Source organism: Suncus etruscus, chromosome 2 (assembly GCF_024139225.1).
Source record: "Suncus etruscus isolate mSunEtr1 chromosome 2, mSunEtr1.pri.cur, whole genome shotgun sequence".
Taxonomy (NCBI): Eukaryota; Metazoa; Chordata; class Mammalia; order Eulipotyphla; family Soricidae; genus Suncus; species Suncus etruscus.
This window is the reverse complement of record NC_064849.1, coordinates 66,997,533-67,021,959: the sequence shown is the minus strand read 5'-3', so window position 1 is coordinate 67,021,959 and position 24,427 is coordinate 66,997,533. Positions and strand designations below refer to the sequence as shown.

Below are 24,427 nucleotides of genomic sequence, written 5' to 3'. Positions count from 1 at the left end.
ATTATTCCTTTAACATAAGAGTCTGTTTGTAATCAAAAGAAACCTAAACCTAAATAACTAAAAAAAATAAATGTTAATTTAAAAACACTGAAAAACTCAAGTTAACTATTTGTTCTGGATGGATGGATGGATGGATGGATGGATGGATGGATGGATGGATGGATGGATGGATGGATGGATGGATGGATGGATGGATAAATGAATGGATGTATGGATGGATGAATGGATGGGTGGTTGAATAGATGGGTGGTTGGATAGAAAGATAAATGGTTGGATAGATGGATGGATAGATTGTGTGGATGGATGGATGGGTGGATGGATGTATGGATGGATGAATAAATGAATGGATGGATGGATGGATGGATGGATGGATGATGGGTGGGTGGGTGGATGGATGGATGGATGGATGGATGGATAGATAAATAAATAGATGGATGAATGGATGAATGATGGATGGGTGGGTGGGTGGATGGATGGATGGGTGGGTGGTTGGATGGATGAATGAGTGGTTAGATAGATGGATGGATAGATAAATGAATGGATGGATGGATAGATGGATGGATGGATGGGTGGGTGTATGGATGGATAGATGGGTGGGTGGTTGGATGGATAGGTGGGTGGGTGGTTGGATAAATGGATGGATGGATGGATGGATGGATGGATGGATGGATGGATGGATGGATGGATGGATGAGTGGGTGGGTGAGTTGGTGGATGGATGGATGGATGGATGGATGGATGGATGGATGGATGGATAAATTGAATGGATGGATGAGTGGGTGGGTGGGTGGGTGGATGGATGGATGGATGGATGGATGGATGGATGGATGGATGGATGGATGGATGGATGGATGGATGGATGGACGGGTGGATGGATGGGTGGATGGATTGCTCAAGTGTCAACATCTCTGACTTGATTCTTTTTCACTCTATTTTGTCTTTATTTTAAAGCAGAATTTATTCCAAGTGATTGAAAATACTACATCTAACCACAGGAGTCTTTGACACACAACCTCCTGTATTTATTCTTTTATTGCTATTGTGACAAATAACTCCAAATTTAGTGGCTTAAAGTTTTGAGTTTTGTTGTTTCAACTTATGAAAGTCAGAAGTCTCTCAGAATTTAAATCAAAGTATTAACAAGAGTGCTTTCCCACTAGAATCTCTAGGGGAGGTTAACCAAAACCTTGGACCTTTTCTAATTTTAAGAGACATCATACTTATCAGTTTACTCCCCTTCTTCATCTTTAACAACAGCATCTGCCTCACTCTGACCTATGCTGCCATTGTCATATCTTCACTGACAAAAGTGTTTCTTCTACTTCCCTTTGACAAAAGTAACTTCATTAAGCTCATCAAGATATTTCAGAACAGGGCCGGAGAGATAGCACAACGGTGTTTGCCTTGCAAACAGCCAATCCAGGACCTAAGGTGGTTGGTTCGAATCCCAGCGTCTCATATGGTCCCCCATGCCTGTGAGGAGCTATTTCTGAGCAGATAGCCAGGAGTAACTCCTGAGCACCGCCAGATGTGGCCCAAAAACAAAAACAAAAAAATGATATTTCAGAGCAATGCCCTTATCTAATAATACTAAGTTCGGCATGTCTCACTATATTCTCAAGATTTCCATGCAATGCAACATATTAACAGATTCTGGGGATGAAAGCATAGATTGGGGAGTGGGGGGAGATAACTATTCTTTCCAACTTAACTAACTCCAGAAGAGAGAACAGGTTTCTTTCCTGATTGCTCCAGAAAAACATTCTGGGCATGACTGTGCTTAGACTGATTTATTCAAATCTGGAGAGAGGAGGTGGTTGCTCCAGGCATGCCAAACTGCTATTAAAAGAGAAATGAATACATAAGCAAAATAACACATGACCCTAAAACTATTAATTTCCTTTCAAAATCCTTTGCCATCAAAAACTAGTGATGGATCCACACATTAATTCCCCCAGAACAGTTTTTAGATTGCCCAAATTTACATTTCAACAGAGCAAGCAAAAAGTACTGACTGTGACTGCTCCACATAGAAGACTTCTATAGAAGAAATGAAGACTAGAAATTTATCATAGAAAGCTTTCAGGATTATTTGAATGCAGTTCTCAGTAGATAAGGGGATGGGATGGTAAAGCCAGTTGAGGAATGTGTTAAACTGTATAATTGGTAGAGTGAAATTGAGGCATTTAAAGAGAGAAAGCTTTGTATATGTGGTATTTGGTGGATCATATGGAAGCTCAATTTTCAGTTTTTGGAGGAATTCCATATTGTTTTCCATAAAAGCTGGACTAGATGACATTCCACTAACAGTAAATAAGAGTTTCTTTCTATCCACATCCCCACCAGCACTGATTGTTCTTGTTCTCAGTCTCTGTGGCAAGAGATGGTACTCATTGTTTTGATTTGTATCTCCCCAATGATTAGTGATGTGGACTTTTTCCTGTGTCTTTCTGCCAGCAATCTACTCAGCTAAAAACCACCCCAGATATGCTGCATGTTTTGTTTTGGTTTGGCTTTTGGGTTATACCCTATGGTACTCAAAGCATACTATTGATTCTTCCCTTAGGGATCACTGCTGTCTGTGCTTAGGGGACAATCTCATTACACCCAGTTGGACCTCATGCAAGTGTCCTACTCACCGTACTATATAGTTCAGACCCCACTGTATTTTTTAAATATTTAACATTATGTGTGTCTTTATATTAAATGTAATGTATGCACTTATAGTTATGTTTGAATTTCTGATAATAACAGTTAATAATCTAATAGCTGTTTTATTCTGCTCCTCGTAGATGCACTCCTCTGAAATTTTTAGGAATACCATCTATGTATACCATAATTATAAAGTAATCCTTATCTTAGATGTTTTAATATAGGATACAGAGTGCTCTAGTATACTACATTATTTTATTATGGAACTGTGCTCTCTGATGATGCTATCAGTATACTCTAACAGATTTATAACAACAATTCTATAGATATATTTATTAGCTATCCATCTTCTTTATGTTTTTTGAGGACATTTTACCACATGCTTTAGATGAGTCACCATAGAAAAATATTTCTCATAAAATTTGGTACAAGGATTACCTGTATGTATACTTGTGGCTTGCTTTTATCACTTGGGATTCTCTAAGCAAATGAAGCAAAATCATGGGATTCATTAGTTTTCTTTTTTGAATTGACTGCTAAGAAGTTGAGTCAGTAATAGCTGAAATCTCATAAGTAGTGACTGATTTCATAGATTTTTAATTCCAAACCTCGAAAAGCTGATGTTTCTGCTTTTATTTTGTACTTGGTTTTTACACATTTTGAATGTTTAGATTCTGTTGTGCTTTATACTCATTTCAAAGTTATGTGAAGGATATATGAATTCAGTAAGATGTATAAATTAATTAATTGAAAAGTGAGACAGATTAAAACAGAGGATTTTTTTTAATTTTTATTGTGACCAAAGTGCATTACAAGTCTTTCACTGCATCATTTATGGTACATAGTGACAATGAATGAGGGGCATTCCCACCACCAGTGCTGTCCTCCCTCCACCCCTATTCCCGGCATGCATCCCACATCTCCTTCCTCTACCCCCCAGTATACCAGTGCAACTGGTCTCCACTTTAAGTTTGTTGTAGATTGAGCATCCATTCCACCACCATTGGAGATAAAAAGGATAAGAAAAAGGGGAGAAAAAAATTTGGTGACAACTACCAAAAAAAGAAAGGAGAAAAGAAAAAAAAGAAAAATGGAAGAAAAAAGAAAAAAAATGGACCCAGCAAATAAAAATAAAAATAAATCTCGAAATAATAACCACAAGTGTGGAAAAAAGAAAGAGAAAAGTGGAAGAACAAAGAGAAGGAAAATAAAGTAAAAACTAACAAATCAAAACAAAACAAGAAAAAGTATGGGTGCTGGAGTGGTAGGGTTTGGCGTTCACCCCACGTGTTTTTTTTTTTGTTTGTTTGGTTGGTTGGTTTTTTGGGTGTTTTTTGTTTTGTTTTGTTTTGTTTTTGCATAGGCACAGTAAGCATTGGGGAAGAAAGAGAATTCCCATGGCCTAAGAGATTCAGGGTTTCTCCATCCTTGAAGCATACCATCATGGGATCAACTCCTGGCTCCATATATACTCATTACCCCATCCCAAAGGCTTTTTTGTGATGCCAGGAAAGTTTCCTCCCGGTTGTGTGTGAGAAAATCAAGCCACTGTAGCTAGTGATCTTGGTATTTGCGCAGATTATAGGTCAGGGTCTAGGATAGAGTCTCTAAGTTCTAGAGGTTCCTATCCATCGTTGTTGTGGTGTTCAGTCTTCTGTAACACTTGCTCCCTGTTTTCTTTCAGTCCCTAAGCCAAAGCCTAGGATATTATGGATCCAAAGGTTCTGCTCAGTCTCTGTTGTCCAAGTTGGACCTCTGCAATAAGACATCTTGTTGTTGTTGTTGTTTATGTGTCCTGGACTACAGCCTAGGGTGGGGTTTTCCTTATTAGTCCCAAGGTAAGCTCTGTTCAGTCACAGTTGTCCAAAGTCAGTTTTCTGTTGTTGGTGCTCTTATTTTTCACAGTTCAAAGGACGATAGCTCTTCTGATTTCCATTTAGTGTTAGGTGATGTGATAGGACAGCCTGGTCTTAGGTCAAATTTTCCTTTCCTCATCATATCAAAACTGGCACAAGTTGGTGCCAAAGTAGTGTTATAAATCTCCCAGTGGAGCTTAGTTCCTGGTGGTGTTGCCCAGAGCTGTATCATTTCTACGTCGGGGATCTGGGGTTTTGGATTGGACTAACACTGTTCAATCTCCTGGGAACTGGTTGTATCCACATGACACATGTTCAGGATGGGAGGCACCCTTCTGCTATAAAAAGTGAGTTCTTATTCCTAGAAGATAAGATCTTGTTTCTGTGTCTATGGTTTCCCCTTTTTTTACTGTGCCCATACAAAAGCGTATGGTGTCATACTGTGTTGCTGATGCTATTCTGGGTAAGGATGACAAGCTGCACACACAGTCTCTGTCATCTGGTTTTGTTCTGAGCTTTTATCCCAATCAAGGCATTTTGTACCAAGCAGCACCAAAAATGGTAAGGATAGAGAAAAAATGTATATATTAAAATAGAAAAAAATAAATAAAACTGAGTTTAAAAGAAACGGTATTCGAATAAAACAAGTGGTGGAGGAGGCTACTTGTATATTTAGGAATACACATCTTAACATGTATTGTATACAGGTATTGAGCTTCCAATAGGCAATATAAGACTCCCAATTAAGTCTTTTGATATATTTTTGTGGGGAGTAAAAGCCAAGGTACTTTTCGATTCACAGGCCTTGGAATTGAGTTTGAGAGATGCTTTGCTGCATTACGAGACCATATAGTGTCTTTCAGCTGGGAGTTTTGCTGAGGCTGATTCCTGTATCGTGCAACAGTCCTCAATTTGGTGGGGGTGAGAGGGGCCATCAAGTATGAGACAGCAGGCATGCTGGTTGTAGTTCTTTGTCGATGCATGAGAACGGGGACCCAGAGGGTGTCTTTCACTGAGGAGCTGGAAGGTGGTCTGTTGGGCAGGAGGTTAATCTTAGTGCCTACCGAGTTAGGAAATGAGGGTAAAGAGGGTTAAATTAGGGGAAGATAAAGGATCAGGATTGAAAAATGAGAGGGTAGAGGGTAGAGGAGACACAAGGGAAGGGGAGAGGCAATACATGACAGGGGCTTTATACAATACATATATATGAATTGTTTGTGATTTCGGCTTGGAGTCAGTATGGAAAGTCATGACCATAAAGACTGACTTTAAAGATCTATTTGAGTGTTATCATCCAAATCTTTGGTATTCCGTTTCCTTTCCTAGGAACCGTCTAGAATGAAGAACATTTTTAGATAATGCTCAAAAAGTATATTTGTCGCATGGGCACATTTGCACCCTCGCGGTTATAAAAATGAGTATTAGTAAGAAAAGACACGACTACAGGAGGTCCAGTATGAATACAGGAGGAGTTTCCCTCTTCCTCCCTCCCCCCAGAGCACAGTTGCCAAACCTAACCCTGAAGACCAGTTTGGCATGGGGGGATCTTGGTCTCCTGGACTAGTTGGTCAGTCCAGGAGGCCATTGGCCAGTTGTCTGCCCAGTTTCCCAGCCATACCTGTAGGAGAGGAACAGTAATCCTGGCATGTGGGATTTTCTGGGTCCAGCTGCAGCTTCCCTCTCCAGTATGAAAAAGCATAGGGGAGGAGTTTGCCTCTTCCCCATCCCCCCAGAGCTCAGATGCCAGACCTGGCCTTGAAAGCCAGCTTGGCGTGGGGGGCTCTCGGTCTCCAGGACTAACTAGTCAGTCCTGGGGGCCTTTGGCCAGCTGTCAAAACAGAGGATTTACTTGATAAGGTCACCAATTTGCATTACCTTTAGGAATCTCTAGAAATATTAGCAAGACCAAAAAGCCTCTCTCTTAGTGTTTTAAACTATCTCTTCCATTAAGTAATTATGAAGCTTTAGCTTTTAAACTAATAATTCCCAATACTTTAGTTTCTTCATGTCTAGAATTCCTTTTAGGTTTCAAGATGTTTAAATACATAGTCTGCTTAAAATTTCACTCCATATTAGGACTGATATAAAATTCTCTCTTGGATGACTCACTTTTTGTCTGCTTCATTTGAAATTACATCACTTATTATTCTACCTTGTAATGGCTTTTGGGTTATAATGCAATATAATTGAGTGACAGTGAACATAAAGGCAGCTTTAATCCTGTGTACTGTCTTCAAGACCTTTTGATCTACATAGCTGAGTCACCATTCTGGCCTGCTTCTTAGGTAGATAACTATTTAGGGTGAATGATATAGGGGGAATCCTTTCACAAATTGTGCATGTATCAAATCACAATATATACTTTAAATACCTTGCAATTTGATATGTAAATAGCATATATTAAAAAGCAAAATGGTGCAAACACTGCCATAAAATATAGATACTCTTTTCTTATAGAAAAATGAAGCAAGTACCAAATGATGGCAACTTGTTAGCCTATATAACAAAATTGAGATCATCAAATGAGACTGGGATAAAGGTTGGAGGAAATTAAGAGGTGGATTTTCTAACATAAAGGCATTGTTGGGAGGAATGGTGGTGGTGAGGTGTAGTAATTGTACATCAGATCATAAATGTTAAAGCTACTGAAAAAAATATGTTTTATTTACTGCAAAAATAATTTTTTGAGCCTGAAAAAAATTTTAAATAAAATTCAGACTTGCAATGCTATCTACCATGGTAGTTTACAGATGAAAGATGGAGAACTCTGAGATCAGAAATATGAGAGCTATGAGAAATATGAGTCAAACTATAAGGGATTTCCTGTTACAGTGGTCAGAGACCGAGTCCTAAAGTTGTTCCTACTTAAGATGTCTTGGGAATAAAGCATATTAATTGATAAATCAATATTAATAAAATCTTACTTTATGCATAGGAAAATGCAATGTGTATTTGGACATGAGCAACCCAGGGAAGAAAATAAAAAATTACAAGGAAATTGAAAATTTACTGTACATAGATTTGTTGTGGGGCTGATACAAGCCCAATGACTTCACAGCTGAATTTAAGAATACTTGGGTAATCACAAGATTATTTTTGTGGTGGTGCAAGGAAAAATGGGAGCTTTGGTAAGCCACACTTGGCTGTACTCAGGAACACTCCTGGCTCAGTATTCAGGATCATTAAAAGTAAACATTTTCACCCCTGTTCTTATCTTTTTTGTTCAGTATTTGCAAAGATCTAGCTTATCTTCATGTCTATGAAGAGGAAAGCTTTTGTGGCTTGGAAACAGTGAGAGATTCCCAAGTGCTCATCAATTGTGTTAGTGATTCTTGCCCACAAGGAGTAAAAGACAGGAAAAGCTGAAGTAGATCCACAGAGCCAATAATTCTATGAAATTTTAAGTGCTCTCAGTGGAACAATTAATAAGGCTAACCAAAGGCTCCCAATAGGCCAGGTTATTCAAAAGTAATAGCCTAATATTTAATCAACTGTTTAATCTGAGCATAAACTAGTCATAACAGATTGGGGAGAATAATATTAGGAAAGTGTCCTAGAATGAGCATGGTAGAAAATGAAGAGAAGCAATTTCATGAAAAACTAATTACTAACTAATTTCCAGAGATCAAACCAAGACCTCACACATGAAGACATGTTCTTAACACTAAGCCACCACATTTATATTATCATGTTTGATATATTCATGATTGATAAGATCATTAGTCTGAAAAGAGAACACTATTACCTCTTACTTTCCTTAAGTGTTTTTGAGTACTTTTTAAAATAAATTATTTTATTTAAAGTTCACAATTTACATAGTTGCTCATGACACATTTGTTTCTACTACTCATGATCCAACACCAATCTTACCACCAACGTAAAATTCCTTTCACTTTTGTCTTCAGATTCCCACTCATCCCAAAGCTTGCTCCATTGGTAGGCATGAAATAATGTATCTTATATAGTTTCTTTACAAGTAAGTGGTAATAAAATTATATTTTTAAAGTACATAAAAATGTGAAACTTATTGTATCGTTCTCACAATGAGGTTATTAAATATTGGCTGAATATTTACTAATATATTTGTTGCTAGTTGATCTATTGGTTTTCTTTTTCTGAACATTAAGTGGAATCTAACTCATACTGACATCTAAATTGGTATGTTCCTACTAGGTGACAGTATTGAAAAATACAGCCATGTGGTCCAGGAATTCCAAGCTCTGTAGCTGATATTAATGCCTTTGTGGAGCATGGTTTTGCCTGGCAAGCCTCCCAGTACAAGAAGGTAGGGGGTGGGAGCCCACACTCACTCCTAAAATATACTGGTGATGTTAGCCCAAATACCAGCATACTTGGAGTTTTGGTCAGTTTGGTCTTTGCAAAGATCAGTGATTAAGTTGTGAGGCTGGGCCATTGGCAAGATAGTGATTGTGGGTGGTAGGTGCAGCTGGTCTGAGTGCAGTTGATTTGACCCATATGTCCTCTGAGATTGTCAGTTTTAAGCTGTGTGTCAGTATACCCATGATTTTTATAGTTTGGATTCCATTGCTTCAGAAGGCATAGTGAATCTGCGGAGTTAACTGATTATAGATCTGGATACTGCATTTGTGAGGCATGGTTTCCTGTTTTGCAGTACTTTGAAGAAAATCTGTCCCATAAGCATTTAAGTATGCATGTGACTTACTGTCAATAATTATGCTAAAATGCTTCTGGGTTGGAGTATGAATAAATAAAAGGTAAAATCATGGTACAATTCTAAATTATAATTTGAATTTTATCTACAAAGGAGTCCTAGTCTGACTAAGACTCAACCAAATAGTAATTTATCAAGTCTCTTTCTAATAGTGAATATCACTTGTTCAATAAAGAAGTAGCAGCATTATTCTAAACTCCAGAAAGGTTCCTATACAGAAATGTTAAAAATGTTGCTGTAAACACTTTTCTAAACCATAGACCAAGGAAAATCTCTCAGTGACGATCTTTTTAACTTATTAGCCATGTTTACAATTTTTCCAAATCAATGACTAGCATATAATGCATGAACTCTAAAATTAGGTCTGTATGTCTAATTTCACAGATTTCTCTGAAACTAATAATTTCTGTTTTATTGAAATCCATATATGTTATGTAATTTTGTTAGAATCACTGTGGACATTGTACTTCCTAAAAGAGAAAGGTATGATAGATTTATACTGAATGCAAAAATACCTCAAACTATGGATCTTCTATTCAGGCAGACCATCACGATGGTCTAAGGGAAATATAGAATTTGAGGGAAACATAGCTTTGGGAGAAACATAGAAAACATTAACAAACAATAGACATTTCATGTTTTTAAACTAGATTTGTGAGAAATGCTAAATGGTCACTCGCCAAAAAAAAAAAAAAAAAAAAAGAACAAAAACCCACTTAGAACTAGAAAAATACATAAAAGTTATATACTGAGGAAAAAAACTGAGACTTTATATGGGGGCCTCACAACCTGAGCTTTATATTAACAAACTTTGACAGGAGAAATAGAATGTCATATGTAAACAAAAAAGTAACTTTAAAGCAAAAATATCCAGAAAAAAGTAACAAAAAAGGCAAATGCGAGCAGATCAATACAAAAAATTCCACCATCAAATATCAAGTGGAAAAAATTGAGGAAACGGCAAAAAAAAAAAAACAATGTCTAATGACAAACACTGAAAATTCTCATAGAAAAATGACAACAAATTCCTTTATGTCAACTAGTTCTCTAAATGTCAATGAATTTAATTCTCCCATCAAAAGACAGTATTTTGATCAGGAAACAAAATCAACCTTCTGTTGCTTAAAAGAGACACACTCAAGCTCTCAAGCTTTCACAATAAATACAGGCTAAAAGTAAAGTTTGAAAAAGAGTCATAAAGGCAAAAAGTGAACTGTAAAAGAAGCAGGGATAATCATCCTCATATTCAGGCAAATAGCATTCAAGCTAAAGGGAATTTGAGAAGGGAATAGGAATTACAAAATTCACTAGGGGATCAATATATAAAGAAGGCTTAATGCTTCTCTTCTTGCTTTGGTTCTTTGGATCACACTCTGCAGTATTCAGGAGCTGTTCTTTCTTGGTACTCAGAGTTTCTTCTAGTGATGCTCATGGAATTATACATTAATAGAAATCAAACAGGGGACTTCCATATGAAAGAATGCACACTGCCCTTTAAGGTATCTCATAAGACAAGAGGAATTAAGTCTGACGAACTTATCTCTTATAAACGCATATACACCAAATTTAGGAGCAGAAAAGTTCATAGAGTTACTGTTAATAGGCTGAGGAAGATATATTGATGGCAACGTAATAGTAGTGGTGGACTTTAACATTAGAGAGATCAACAGAATATAAAATAGTAAGAAGCAAGAACTCTGCCTACACTGGGAAAACTAGTATTAATAGACATATATAGAATCCTTCACCACCATCACCATAATTTCAAATACACAATCTTGGAGCATTCTCCAGTATGGTAGTACATCACACCTGATCCTGGCACTATTGGTCAAGTAATGCAAGTAGCCAATGAACCTCTAGTCTAAGTAATGCTCAGAAGATCACACTCCCCCTCAAAAAAGATGTTAGATCATAACTATTATTGACTGCAATTCTGCACTTTCATCAAAGTGTTCATATTTGTAGATATTCAGTGTGTTAGTAGGACAACTTTGTACAGCTTCACACATTTTAGAAAATATATATTTTGTTAACCTTAATAGCTCAAATTTAATTTAAATTTAATATTCTAAATATTTTACCTTAAATGTTTAAATAGCTTCAAAATATATACAAATTACCCTCATAAGTGTTGACATGTTCAAAGAAAGCTTCTATAACATATTTTAAATGTAAGTAATGAAATATAATGAAATCACAATGAAGATTTTGTGTTGTCCCTTTAAAATTATTTTAAAATAATTTTCCAGCCAACTTGTCCTAAATAATTCAATAGATCTTCTTCTTTAAGAATTTCAGGGCCACACAACATCAATAACAAGAAAAATAAAAACCACATGATCATATCAATAGATGCAGAGAAAGCATTTGATAAGGTCCAACACCCATTCTTGATCAAAACTCTCAGCAAGATGGGAATGGAGGGAACCTTTCTCAATATAGTGAAGGCCATCTACCACAAGCCAGTGGCAAATATTATCCTCAATGGAGAAAAACTGAATGCCTTCCCTCTAAATTCTGGCACAAGACAAGGCTGTCCTCTCTCACCACTCCTATTCAACATAGCACTGGAAGTACTTGCTATAGCGATTAGGCAAGAAAAGGATATCAAGGGAATCCAGATAGGAAAGGAAGAAATCAAGCTCTCACTGTTTGCAGATGACATGATACTCTACTTAGAAAACCCTAAAGACTCTATCAAAAAGCTTCTAGAAACAATAGACTCATATAGCAAGGTGGCAGGCTACAAAATTAACACACAAAAATCAATGGCCTTTCTATATACCGATAGTAATAAGGATGAAATGGACATTAAGAAAACAACCCCATTCACAATAGTACCACACAAACTCAAATATCTTGGAATCAACTTGACTAAATATGTGAAGGACCTATACAAAGAAAACTATAAAACTCTGCTCCAAGAAATAAGAGAGGACACACGGAAATGGAAACACATACCCTGCTCATGGATTGGCAGGATTAACATCATCAAAATGTCAATACTCCCCAAGGCATTATACAGATTTAATGCCATCCCTCTAAAGATACCCATGACATTCTTCAAAGAAGTGGATCAGACACTTTTGAAATTCATTTGGAACAATAAACACCCTCGAATAGCTAAAGCAATCATTGGGAAAAAGAATATGGGAGGAATTACTTTTCCCAACTTTAAACTGTACTACAAAGCAACAATTATCAAAACAGCATGGTATTGGAATAAGGATAGGTCCTCAGATCAGTGGAATAGGCTTGAATACTCAGAAAATGTTCCCCAGAGATACAACCATCTAATTTTTGATAAAGGAGCAGGAAATCCTAAATGGAGCAGGGAAAGCCTCTTCAACAAGTGGTGTTGGCACAATTGGATAGCCACTTGCAAAAAATTAAACTTAGACCCCCAGCTAACATCATGTACAAAGGTAAAATCCAAATGGATTAAAGACCTCGATATCAGCCCCAAAACCATAAGATATATAGAACAGCACATAGGCAAAACACTACAGGACATTACAGGCATCTTCAAGGAGGAAACTGCACTCTCCAAGCAAGTGAAAGCAGAGATTAACAGATGGGAATATATTAAGCTGAGAAGCTTCTGCACCTCAAAGGAAATAGTGCCCAGGATACAAGAGCCACCCACTGAGTGGGAGAAACTATTCACCCAATACCCATCAGATAAGGGGCTAATCTCCAAAATATACAAGGCACTGACAGAACTTTACAAGAAAAAAACATCTAACCCCATCAAAAAATGGGGAGAAGAAATGAACAGACACTTTGACAAAGAAGAAATACGCATGGCCAAAAGACACATGAAAAAATGTTCCACATCACTAATCATCAGGGAGATGCAAATCAAAACAACGATGAGATACCACCTCACACCCCAGAGAATGGCACACATCACAAAGAATGAGAATAAACAGTGTTGGCGGGGATGTGGAGAGAAAGGAACTCTTATCCACTGCTGGTGGGAATGCTGTCTAGTTCAACCTTTATGGAAAGCGATATGGAGATTCCTCCAAAAACTGGAAATCGAGCTCCCATACGATCCAGCTATACCACTCCTAGGAATATACCCTAGGAACACAAAAATACAATACAAAAACCCCTTCCTTACACCTATATTCATTGCAGCTCTATTTACCATAGCAAGACTCTGGAAACAACCAAGATGCCCTTCAACAGACGAATGGCTAAAGAAACTGTGGTACATATACACAATGGAATATTATGCAGCTGTCAGGAGAGATGAAGTCATGAAATTTTCCTATACATGGACGTACATGGAATCTATTATGCTGAGTGAAATAAGTCAGAGAGAGAGAGAAAAACGCAGAATGGTCTCACTCATCTATGGGTTTTAAGAAAAATGAAAGACACCCTTGTAATAATAATTTTCAGACACAAAAGAGAAAAGAGCTGGAAGTTCCAGCTCACCTCAGGAAGCTCACCACAAAGAGTGATGAGTTTAGTTAGAGAAATAACTACATTTTGAACTGTCCTAATATTGAGAATGTATGAGGGAAATGTAGAGCCTGTTTAGGGTACAGGCGGGGGGTTGGGGGGGGAGGAGGGAGATTTGGGACTTGGGTGATGGGAATGTTGCACTGGTGATGGGTGGTGTTCCTTTTATGACTGAAACCCAAACACAATCATGTATGTAATCAAGGTGTTTAAATAAAAAAAAATTAAAAAAAAATAATAATAATAAAAAAAAAAAAGAATTTCAGGGCCACCAGCCTTTCAGCTGAAAGCAATCATGGGAGTCCCCACCCTGCCAATGCTATACCTACTGCACCCATCACCCACAATTGCCAGTTCATCAAATGGCCCTGCTTCACCACTCTTCTATGGCTTCTGCAGAGACATCAGCCTGGCCAAAAGTCTATATATGCTAATATTTGTACTGATATCACCAGGGCATTTTTAGAGTGAGTGTGGGCACTCTTTCCTTGTCTTCTGATACTTCCAGAAGCCCTGGCAGCTAAAATCACTCTCCACAAAACAGCATAACAGTAATAGTTCTTGGAATTCCTGGACCCTTCGGCAGCAAACACAACTCATTTTTGTTCAATACTGTAATTTTCATAGGAACACAACAATTTATATGCCAATATTTCTCTGAAGCCACCTAATTTTCAGAAATAAAGTAACAGAAATGTCAGTTAGCAACAAGAGTTTACTAAACCTTCTGACAATGACTTACTGAACTCATTGAGATACGATAATTTTGGCACATTTGCTTGTTGCTGTATTTTATATTCCTTCTTTCTTTCTTTCTTTCTTTCTATCTTTCTTTCTTTCTTTCTTTTCTTTTTTAATAATTTCTCTCTGACTTACCTGGAAACAAATGTATTCTGATTAAACTTTCTCAACTATGTGATACATGCTCTTTAAATAAAGTAAATTAAAATTTTAAAAAACTATCAGAGCAATAGTACAGTGGATAGGGAACTTGTTCAGCTGGTTCATGTTCCATCCCAGAAACCCATTATGATTCTCCTTAACCTGCCAAAAGTAATCTCTGAGCACAGAGCCAGAAGTAAGCCTTGAGCATTTCCAGGTGTGCCCCCTACTACAAAAGAAAAGTTTTTTATTGACCATGCAAGTGTCCAGAACAAAAACATATATGAAATTGCAATTATTTTTATTTCCTGTGACCATACTTTTTTTTTTTATTTCTAGCTCACACCCGGCAGCACTCTGGGGTTACTCCTGGCTCTATGTTCAGAAATCGCCCCTGGCAGGCACAGGGGACCATATGGGATGCCAGGATTTGAACCCCCATCCTTCTGCATGCAAGGCAAACACCTTACCTCCATGCTATCTCTCTGGCCCCGACCATACTTTTCTAATTATTGAAATCAATTTCTGTATTAAACTCTGAGCCGGCCCGCGGCTCACAGTTATTCGTGGTCATGGAAAGGACTCTTACCTGAAAGAAAGAAGGGTGGGAGAAAGGGGACACCAAGACAAAAGATGCTGATCAAGGTGTCAATTTTATTTCAAACAAGCAGGGCTTATATTGGAAGTGAACAATAGTGGGAGATTTCATAACAGTTGATTACATGAACAATACAATCTCTAGGTATATTCATAAAAATCACAATGCTCATCCCCGACGTAGAAATGATACAGCTCAGGCAACACCACCAGGAACTAAGCTCCATTGGGAGATTTATAACACTACTCTGGCACCATCTTGTACCAGTTATGATATGACAACGAGGAAAGGAAAACTTGACCTAAGACCAGGCTGTCCTATCACATCACCTAACACTAAATGGAAATCAGAAGACTATCGTCCTTTGAACTGTGAAAAATAAGAGCACCAACAACAGAAAACTGACTTTGGACAACTGTGACTGAACAGAGCCTACCTTGGGACTAATAAGGAAAACCCCACCCTAGGCTGTAGTCCAGGACACATAAACAACAACAACAACAACAAGATGTCTTATTGCAGAGGTCCAACTTGGACAACAGAGACTGAGCAGAACCTTTGGATCCATACTATCCTAGGCTTCGGCTTAGGGACTGAACGAAAACAGGGAGCAAGTGTTACAGAAGACTGAACACCACAACAATGATGGATAGGAACCTCTAGAACCTAGAGACTCTAATCTAGACCCTGATCTATAACCTGCGCAAATACCAAGATCGCTAGCTACAGTGGCTTGATTTTCTCACACACAACCGGGAGGAAACTTTCCTGGCATCACAAAAAAAAGCCTATGGGATGGGGTAATGAGTATATATGGAGCCAGGAGTTGATCCCATGATGGTATGCTTCAAGGATGGAGAAACCCTGAATCTCTTAGACCACGGGAATTCCCTTTCTTCCCCAATGATTACTGTGCCTATTCAAAAAAAAAAAAAGTGGGGGGAATGCCAAACCCTACTACTCCAACACCCATACTTTTTCTTGTTTTGTTTTGATTTGTTAGTTTTTTACTTTATTGTCCCTCTCTTTGTTCTTCCACTTTTCTCTTTCTTTTTCACACTTGTGGTTATTATTTCGAGATTTATTTATTTTTATTTTTATTTGCCGGGTCCATTTTCTTTTTTTCTTCCATTTTTCTTTTTTTTTTTTTTCTCTTCTCCTTTTTTTTTTTTTTTTTTTTTTTTTTGGTAGTTGTCACCAAATTTTTTTCTCCCCTTTTTCTTATCCTTTTTATCTCCAATGATGGTGGAATGGATGCTCATTCTACAACAAACTGTAAAGTGGAGACCAGTTGCACTGGCATACTTGGGGGGAGAGGAGGGAGATGTGGGATGCATCCTGGGAATAGGGGCGGAGGGAGGACAGAACTGGTGGTGGGAATGCCCCTCATTCATTGCTACTATGTACCATAAATGATGCAGTGAAAGATTTGTAATGCACTTTGGTCACAATAAAAATTAAAAAAAAAATCACAATGCTCTGCCAGCATGCCTCCTGCATGTACATACATGTTATAACAAGCCTTCCTGTGTAGTCAAAATCTTAAAGGGCAGTCTGCGTCAACTCCTGCCCATTTGGCAGGTAAACATCTTGAGTTCAGATTAAGGGCAATGCTGAGACAAAATGTCTGTCCGAGGCAAAATGGCTGTACTTATGCTAAGCTATATTTCAAAGGATCTGACTCCCAACGAAACTCTAAATACAATTAGCAATTTTTAAAGATTTTATTTCTATAAATACTTAAATATGTTACAACTTTTTTTTTTGGTTTTTTTTTGGGGGGGGCCACACCCGGCAGTGCTCAGGGGTTACCCCAGGCTGTCTGCTCAGAAATAGCTCCTGGCAGGCACGGGGGACCATATGGGACACCAGGATTCGAAGCAACCACCTTTGGTCCTGGATCAGCTGCTTGCAAGGCAAACACCGCTGTGCTATCTCTCCAGGCCCATATGTTACAACTTTTAAAGAATTTTAACATAAAAGCTATCAAAAATTGGAAATGAACTTTTAATAAAGTGACTGGAATCATATCTAAGCTGTTTTGACTTAAAGAAGCTTTACTGACATCAATTAAAAAATTCTTTAAGGCTTCAGGTTTGTTTGTTTTTTAACCAATATTAATTCTGTATTGAAAAGAAAGATTCTTCTTTGTGAAGTGGAAGACAGGAAATGAACATTATCACCATAGACTGTGGCAGAGGTTTATAGAGAAGAATATATATGTAAGTTTTAGTCAAGGGTATAAAGAGAAGTTGAGGAGCTGGAAATTGATTCTCTTAAAATACATACTTATTCCTAGATCATTCATTAGACTGCTCTAAATATCACTGATTCATTCCCAGGTAGTGGTCATTCAGAAGTGAGACCAAAAAAAATTCTGCAGAAAATTTGAAGAAAAGTATGTTAAGTTACAATAAATTGGATAAATATTCTAAAAACCATTCAGCATTTTTGATTTGGAAGAATAATTACTGATGAATTATAAAACCATGAAGACTGAGTTCCTGCAGGCCACAGTCATTTGCACATTAATCTTTATCTTGGGAAAAGTAGTTTTAAATGTCATAGTCATTTATTAATAAGATTGTGAAAGAGAAAGTTCTCTCAAATCTTTGGGAGAAATTATGATTGCTAAATCTTTTTCCCTGTATCATGCAAGCGCATATTTTCACGAGCACTATCTGATGCTCTTGGAGAATGTAGTTTTCTTGTCACAGCATATTACTAGAAATCCATAACTGAGAAATTATAGGAATTTGAGAAATTGTAAGAATTATACTTATGCATGTTGAATGTTAACCTTCAGAAATAGAAAGGGTGCTATGAGTTCATATCCTTGAAAAAATAACCCAAAATTGTTGGATTAACTCTACTAATATTTCATTTTGTCATCTGTACATTTATCTTTTTCCTAAAAGCACTCATGGAATCTTTTTATTATGTTAAAGTAATTCTCACTTAGAAATGTAATAAAAAGTTAGATAAAACAAATCCTTATTTGTATAATAATTTTGTTTGATACATATTTAAATGAATGAGCCTCTGAATTAGATAATTATTTCCTGATACCAAAACCATAAACATGTGGTTCCATATATGTATACAATGAGGATAAACAGAAATGTAGCTGCCATTATTTATTTAATTACATATCCTTACATTTAGATTTTTTTGTTAGAGACAATTTAGCAGACCAAAAGTATTGAAACACTTTAAGTTGTTTCTAATAGTCTCAATTTAGCCATGAAGGCAAACACAAGAAGGTGACTCACTTACAATGAGAATTTCAAATTTGGTAGATTTAATATTATTCTCTATCATCACAGGGCACTGTCCAGCTTTGAATTTCAAAATTTTAGATTGAATATCATTCTCCACAATAACAGCTTTGGTCCAGCTTTGAGGACCAGTTTCACAAAAACAGAATGTGCAGGTTTACACATATTGCAAGAAGAAAATGCATCTCAATACATAGCTTCCTTAGAGGATTTCAGATTTCTAGGCCAAAGTTATGAACAGAGAAAAACTCAGCATATCAAATTCCAATATGAAGTTATTTAATCACTTAAAAGATCATTACTAAAATTATATTAATATCCTGGACACAATAGCCCATCCTGATGCATCTAGGACATGCTAGGAATACAATTTTCATTAAACAATTCAAAATCATGACTTCTTAAAATTTCTAAAATTTTCTCCTATCTTCCTAACAATCCCTGTTCCCTTCATCCTTTTCAAGATGCATTACCTCTACCTCTACCTTTACACTAAGGTCCCTAATCTATTGTCTATCTTACTCTCCAATTCTAGACTTCCTCATTGACTCCTAAATTTCAAACACCATTTCCTTATTCTGTACTGATGTCTTAGTATCTTTAATCTCAGCCGAGTATTTCCTAAAGTTCTTTACCTTAATAGACCATTCCATTGTATTCCTCCTCCAATGTCCCCATCTTAATGAAGGAAACCATCGTAACCTCCAAGGTATCTTCCTTATGATTAGCAAAATTGTCATATAAACATAAATATGTGATCATTTTCATCTCTGGTTGAAAATGAATGAATCATGTTCCACTTATCAAAATCATGATAAAGACTCACAGCTTCCTTGTACTGACATAGTACATCTCTTGTTTCATCTTTCATTGTTATCCTTATAACACTGTGCTCAGACCTCCTTGTCCTTCCAGCTCCACTGATCTATAGGGAGGGATTGCATTAATAAGCTCTCTTGCCTTCTTGTTATTAGTTGATTTTAGCCCCAGATGCACACAGAGATGAGAGTGAAAAGCAGCTTCTGATTATGGCACATGTTTCCCAGCTACCTCCCTGTGGAATTGGTATAGACTGGCATTAACCCTCAAAAAAAAAAAAAAAAAAAAAAAAGCTCTTTTAGATACCTCTCCAAAAAGCTTCTCTAGGTTCCCTTCCCTTTCAGACTTGAGTGATGCTATTCCAGATTACCTTCATATGTCCTCTTCTCTTTGATTATATTTTTATTACTCATGTCATATTAAACTTTCCTCAATCTGCAATTTTTGTGTGTGCTTAATTCCTCTTAGATTCCTGACTGATGCTATTTGTTTTCAAAACTTAAAATGTGCCTGTTACAAATTAAATGCTATTTTTTAATGTGTGTCTGGTGGGGGAAATTGGTTTAAACCTAGCAGTGCACAGGGCTTACTTCTGCCTCTTCACTCAGGGACCACTCCTGCTGGTGGTCAGAGGACCATATGGAGTACTGGGGATGGAACCTGGGTCAGCTGTGTACAAAATGTATTATCTCTCCAGTCCTCAATGCCATTTCTTTAGTGATTCCTTTCCTAGTTCCCTTGATTCAAGTACAGCTATCTGCTGGACCTACACGGTTCCACAATACTCTCCAAATTTTAGTAGAAGTCAGTCACTGAGTGCTACTCTCACTTTTTCTAATAAGTTGCATGTTTTACAACATTCAACACTAAGTCTTTCTTGCTCATTTCTAAAGCCTACAAATTCAATCTGAAATTTAAAGTATCATATATTCTCAATAGTGATTTGATGTTATAAATTAATATATAAATGATGATGAATAAATGGATAAGTAAGTTTAATTTAAAAAACATTGTTGTAGAAGACAAGAGACAGTACTAAGGTTAAGGAAATTGCTTTGTACACAGTCAACCCAGCTTTAGTCCTTGGCATCACATATGGTTCTCTAGCACTACCAAAAGTAACCTTGAGAAGAGAGCCAGAAGTAAGCTGTGATTACTGCAAGGTGAGGACCAACACTATTCCCCAAAAGACACCCAAAAATCATAAAAAGATAAAATAAAATTATTGAAAATATAAAAATAATTTGACAATATATTGAATATTGAAATTATCTAATATCAATTTTAAAGATTGAAAATATATATTTATATATATTATGGAACATTTACCAAAGCATGTTTATGCATTTTGATATAAAAACCAATAGCTATATGAGAAAATTATTAAGAAAATAAATCCTAAGAATTAATATTGCAAGAAATTTCTCTTTTCCTTTTCTCTATGTGTATCTATATGAGAAGATGGATGTTAGCACAATAGTTATTGTGCTATTATTTCACAATATATGTAAATCAGCATGCTATTTGCCTTAACTTATATAGTGATGTATATCAATTATTTCTTAATAAAATTGGAAAAAATAGGAAAGATTAACAAAGCTACATTCTCTGAACACTGTGCAATAAACCTCGAGATTAATAATTAAAATATGGCCAATAAATGAGTGTGAAGGGAATTAACTACTTATGATATTCTAAATAATTTTCAGGTCACAGAACTTAAAGTGAAAATTGCAAGCAATTAAAAATTAACACTAATGATACCATTATAACAAAAAAAATCTATGGATTTGTTTAAAGCAATAATATAAGAAAATATATACTTGCATATATTTATTAAAAAAACAAAGAAACAAAATCTTGAGTTCAAGAATCTTTTAATAATCAAAATATGACAAAAACTCAATGAATAAAAGCAATAGCCTAGAAAGCTCAACCAGTACCTGGATGAAGACTCAGTAAATTCATAAAGACTTCAGTATCACCTAACCATATTGAGATATAACAATAATAACAGATTATCTTTTATTGATCCATTTTCTGATAATTCAATTTGTGTGAGTCAGACAGGGTGGAGGAGTGGGAAACTTGGGACTTTGGGGACATTAAATGGTGGAATTGATGTTGGAACATTGAATGCCTCAAACAACTATATTGTGAACAACTTTGTAAATAAAGGTGTTTAAATAAAACAAGCTAAGTCTCCAAATTTAAAAGCTATTAATTAATCATTGATTTTAAAGCAAAATTAAAATTGGAACATATAAATAAAGTCAAGAGTACTAGAAAAACGTTTAAAAATAAAATAAAAAACACAAAAAATAAAAAACACAAATACTCAAAACAAACATTGAGAATAGTGATATAAAGTTTTCTAAGGAAAAATCTTTATGGTTGTCAATCATTATATTCTAGCTATGTTTTCTGTTAATAAGACCATCTAAGCACCTTCTCATAAACAAATCATTCCAACTTTACCTCTTGTATTTCCTGAAAAGACCTTGAATTCTCTGTAGACATATAGATTTTTTACATCTCAAGTCCTCCAAAGATGTTGTTGTGGCCTTCTATTTCTCTTCTGAATTTGCATGAAACAGCATATACTTTATGTTCAATTTTAACACATAATTTTCAAGTTTTTCATACTTTTCCTTTACAAATGTCCCCAGTTTCTCTCCCAGCATCTCAGTGTGTCTTCCTGCAGGGGCACAATTTGCTTCATATTGTTTGTTACAATGCAAAACTTTATCAATGAAAGTCAGTTTGTGATCATTGTTATATCTCACAATCTGACTGGTGCTAGTTGAAACGTGTTATTTTTTAGACTCATTTAACTTGGTGGTCTTCTCTGCGATTTTCCTATCAGATTAGTTGTGATCCTACTGGGCTGACAGTACTAAAATTTGGAAGTATCACAGCCATGTTCCAGGAACTATAGAGCTGGAAGGTTTGGTGGCTTGGCGTTTTGATAAGGTTCAGTTGTGAAACTGAGTCATTTTTCTGTGGGAGGATAGTGGATGTGGCTGCAGGTTGCTGTGCTTTAGGCAGAAAGAGGAATTTGCCTTCCCCCATTCACACAAGGCCTCCTGAATTGTCAGCTCAGGCCAGTCTACTTGGGAAAATTAAATGGCATCATACTCTTTTTGAGATTAGTTGAGGAGTTGTGCAAATTCTCTGCTACAAAATTGTGTGTGTGTATGTGTGTTGGGTTTCCCAGGGGGTAAGCAGGTGGGGGAATCTGCTTGCCTCCATTCCAAGAACACCCCAGAGTTTTCATCCTGAAGATTGATCTCACCTGAAAAGATTCAGTTCTTTGTCATTCTTTCTGAGATTGGTTGTGGAGCTGGACCAAGAACAGCCTAAACTTTAAAGGAAAAAAAAGAAGAAATCTTTCTGTGTTAACTTTTGCTCTGTAACTGTTATTTTCATCCTCTTGACTAACAATCCTATTAAACCTTTCACTTGTATAGAGATAATACAGAAAAGGGAATTTCAGTAGCATTCTCCTTAAACAGTATAGCTTGCTTGAAAGCAATATGACTCATAATCTAATTTGTTACAAATAACAATTAATATTTAGGGTTGTCCCAAAGAAATAAAAGCTTTATATTCCTAATCTCTCACTCTAAATAATTAAGAGCTAAGAGAACATAACAATGGAGGGCATCTACTACTAAATCCACACAGAACCGTAACTCCTTACTATGATAAACAAAGATTAACTATGGGATAAAAATCATAAGATCTGAATATGGGCTGTTTTAGTCAACTTAGACTATCCTTAACGAATCTGGAGTGGCCATCTGATGTAGCTAAGCTAATCACATTATGCATACCTGCTATGGCCCCAAGTTGACTTCCTAAGGGAAAAAAAGCCTGACTCAGACTAAATTAATCTAAATCCTACCCAAGAATATGTTATCTAGGGATATAAATTAAGGATTTTCAAATCTTCTTTGGTATCTGCACTGAGAGACAAACACCAGCTAAAACAATGTTTGCAATCACATCTCCAATTTTAGTGTTGAATCAGATCTGAATGAATGAAGCCGATAGAAAGAAAAGGAACAAAAAACAGAATCTTGCAGAATTTCAATCCCTGGTTATCTAAATCCCTATTTATGTTTGTATTTAAAGATTAAATAATTCAATGCATTTCTCTTTTTCCCTAATATTATTTAAATTATATTTATTTGACTTGAAACATGTCCTAATTAAATCCATAATGTTTGGGGGCGAGGGGTTGCTAAGAAATATTTTTATAAGCTTATAAAAATCTAATTTCATTTTTTGTACATTTCTTAGTAATTCCTTCAAATATCCTGAAGGGGGCACTGTTTCCATTCACAGAAAAAGAAAAAGAAAAAATCCCATAATGTTCCAGTCTTTTTTTTTTTTTTTCCCCTCTCTTTCTTTCTTTTTTTCTTCTAAACAAAAGTGTGGCTCTGAGTGAATTGTATGATGGGAGTCTAATTTCTTGAAATATCTGTTGAAATTATGCTTCTATAGCGAAAGAAAAAGCTACCTTAGTTAGGGATCCCTAGCCAGCATTCAAGACTGCTAAATCTGAGTCTTCAGTAAACTGGACAGAGAAAAGAAGTTAAAAAAAAAATAAAATGAAAATTCTCATAACAATTATTCTGGTGCTTCAACTAGACTGTGAGTTGATAATTTATTTGGAAGAATCCTCTGGGGGTAAAGAAATTGCCTATAGAGTGTTCAAAGTGGAGACAGGGTTCAATGTTTCTGAATGGAGGGTCCCTGGGGAAAAACCAATAGAGGTTTCCTTCTAGAATATTCTCTTCGGACAGGGTTACATGCAAAGGTGATAGTGAAATAAAGCCCGCTATCCCTAAGCAGTCATGAGGGAGAAGTCTGCATCATCTACTAAAATTATTCAATCACTGCTTTAGACAGACTGTACTGGTACAGGCAGGATCCAGTGAAGACTCAAGTCTGTTTTCATTGGTTTAAAATGGAGGGGTGAAAGCCTGGCTCGGCTCCTAGTACTTCTTGAACTCTCCAAGAATTCAAGGGGTCTCAAACTCGTGGCCCGCGGGCCGCAAACGGCCCTCCATACAACATTTTGTGGCCCTGCCCTAGAGGAATCTTTTTTTCTTTTGGGTCACACCCCCCAATGTTAAAGGCTTACTACTGACTTTGCACTCAAGGAT

The 24,427-nt window shown here is 36.4% G+C and overlaps 1 gene segment (V, D, J or C); it reads left to right on the top strand.

Moving 5' to 3' along the window:
- LOC126001453 (T cell receptor alpha chain constant-like) overlaps nt 1-24,427 on the top strand; it is a 713,101-nt gene that overhangs the window by 371,887 nt on the left and 316,787 nt on the right. Inside the window, 1 exon segment of the C gene segment in view lies at nt 15,185-15,203. Coding sequence covers nt 15,185-15,203 — 19 coding nt within the window.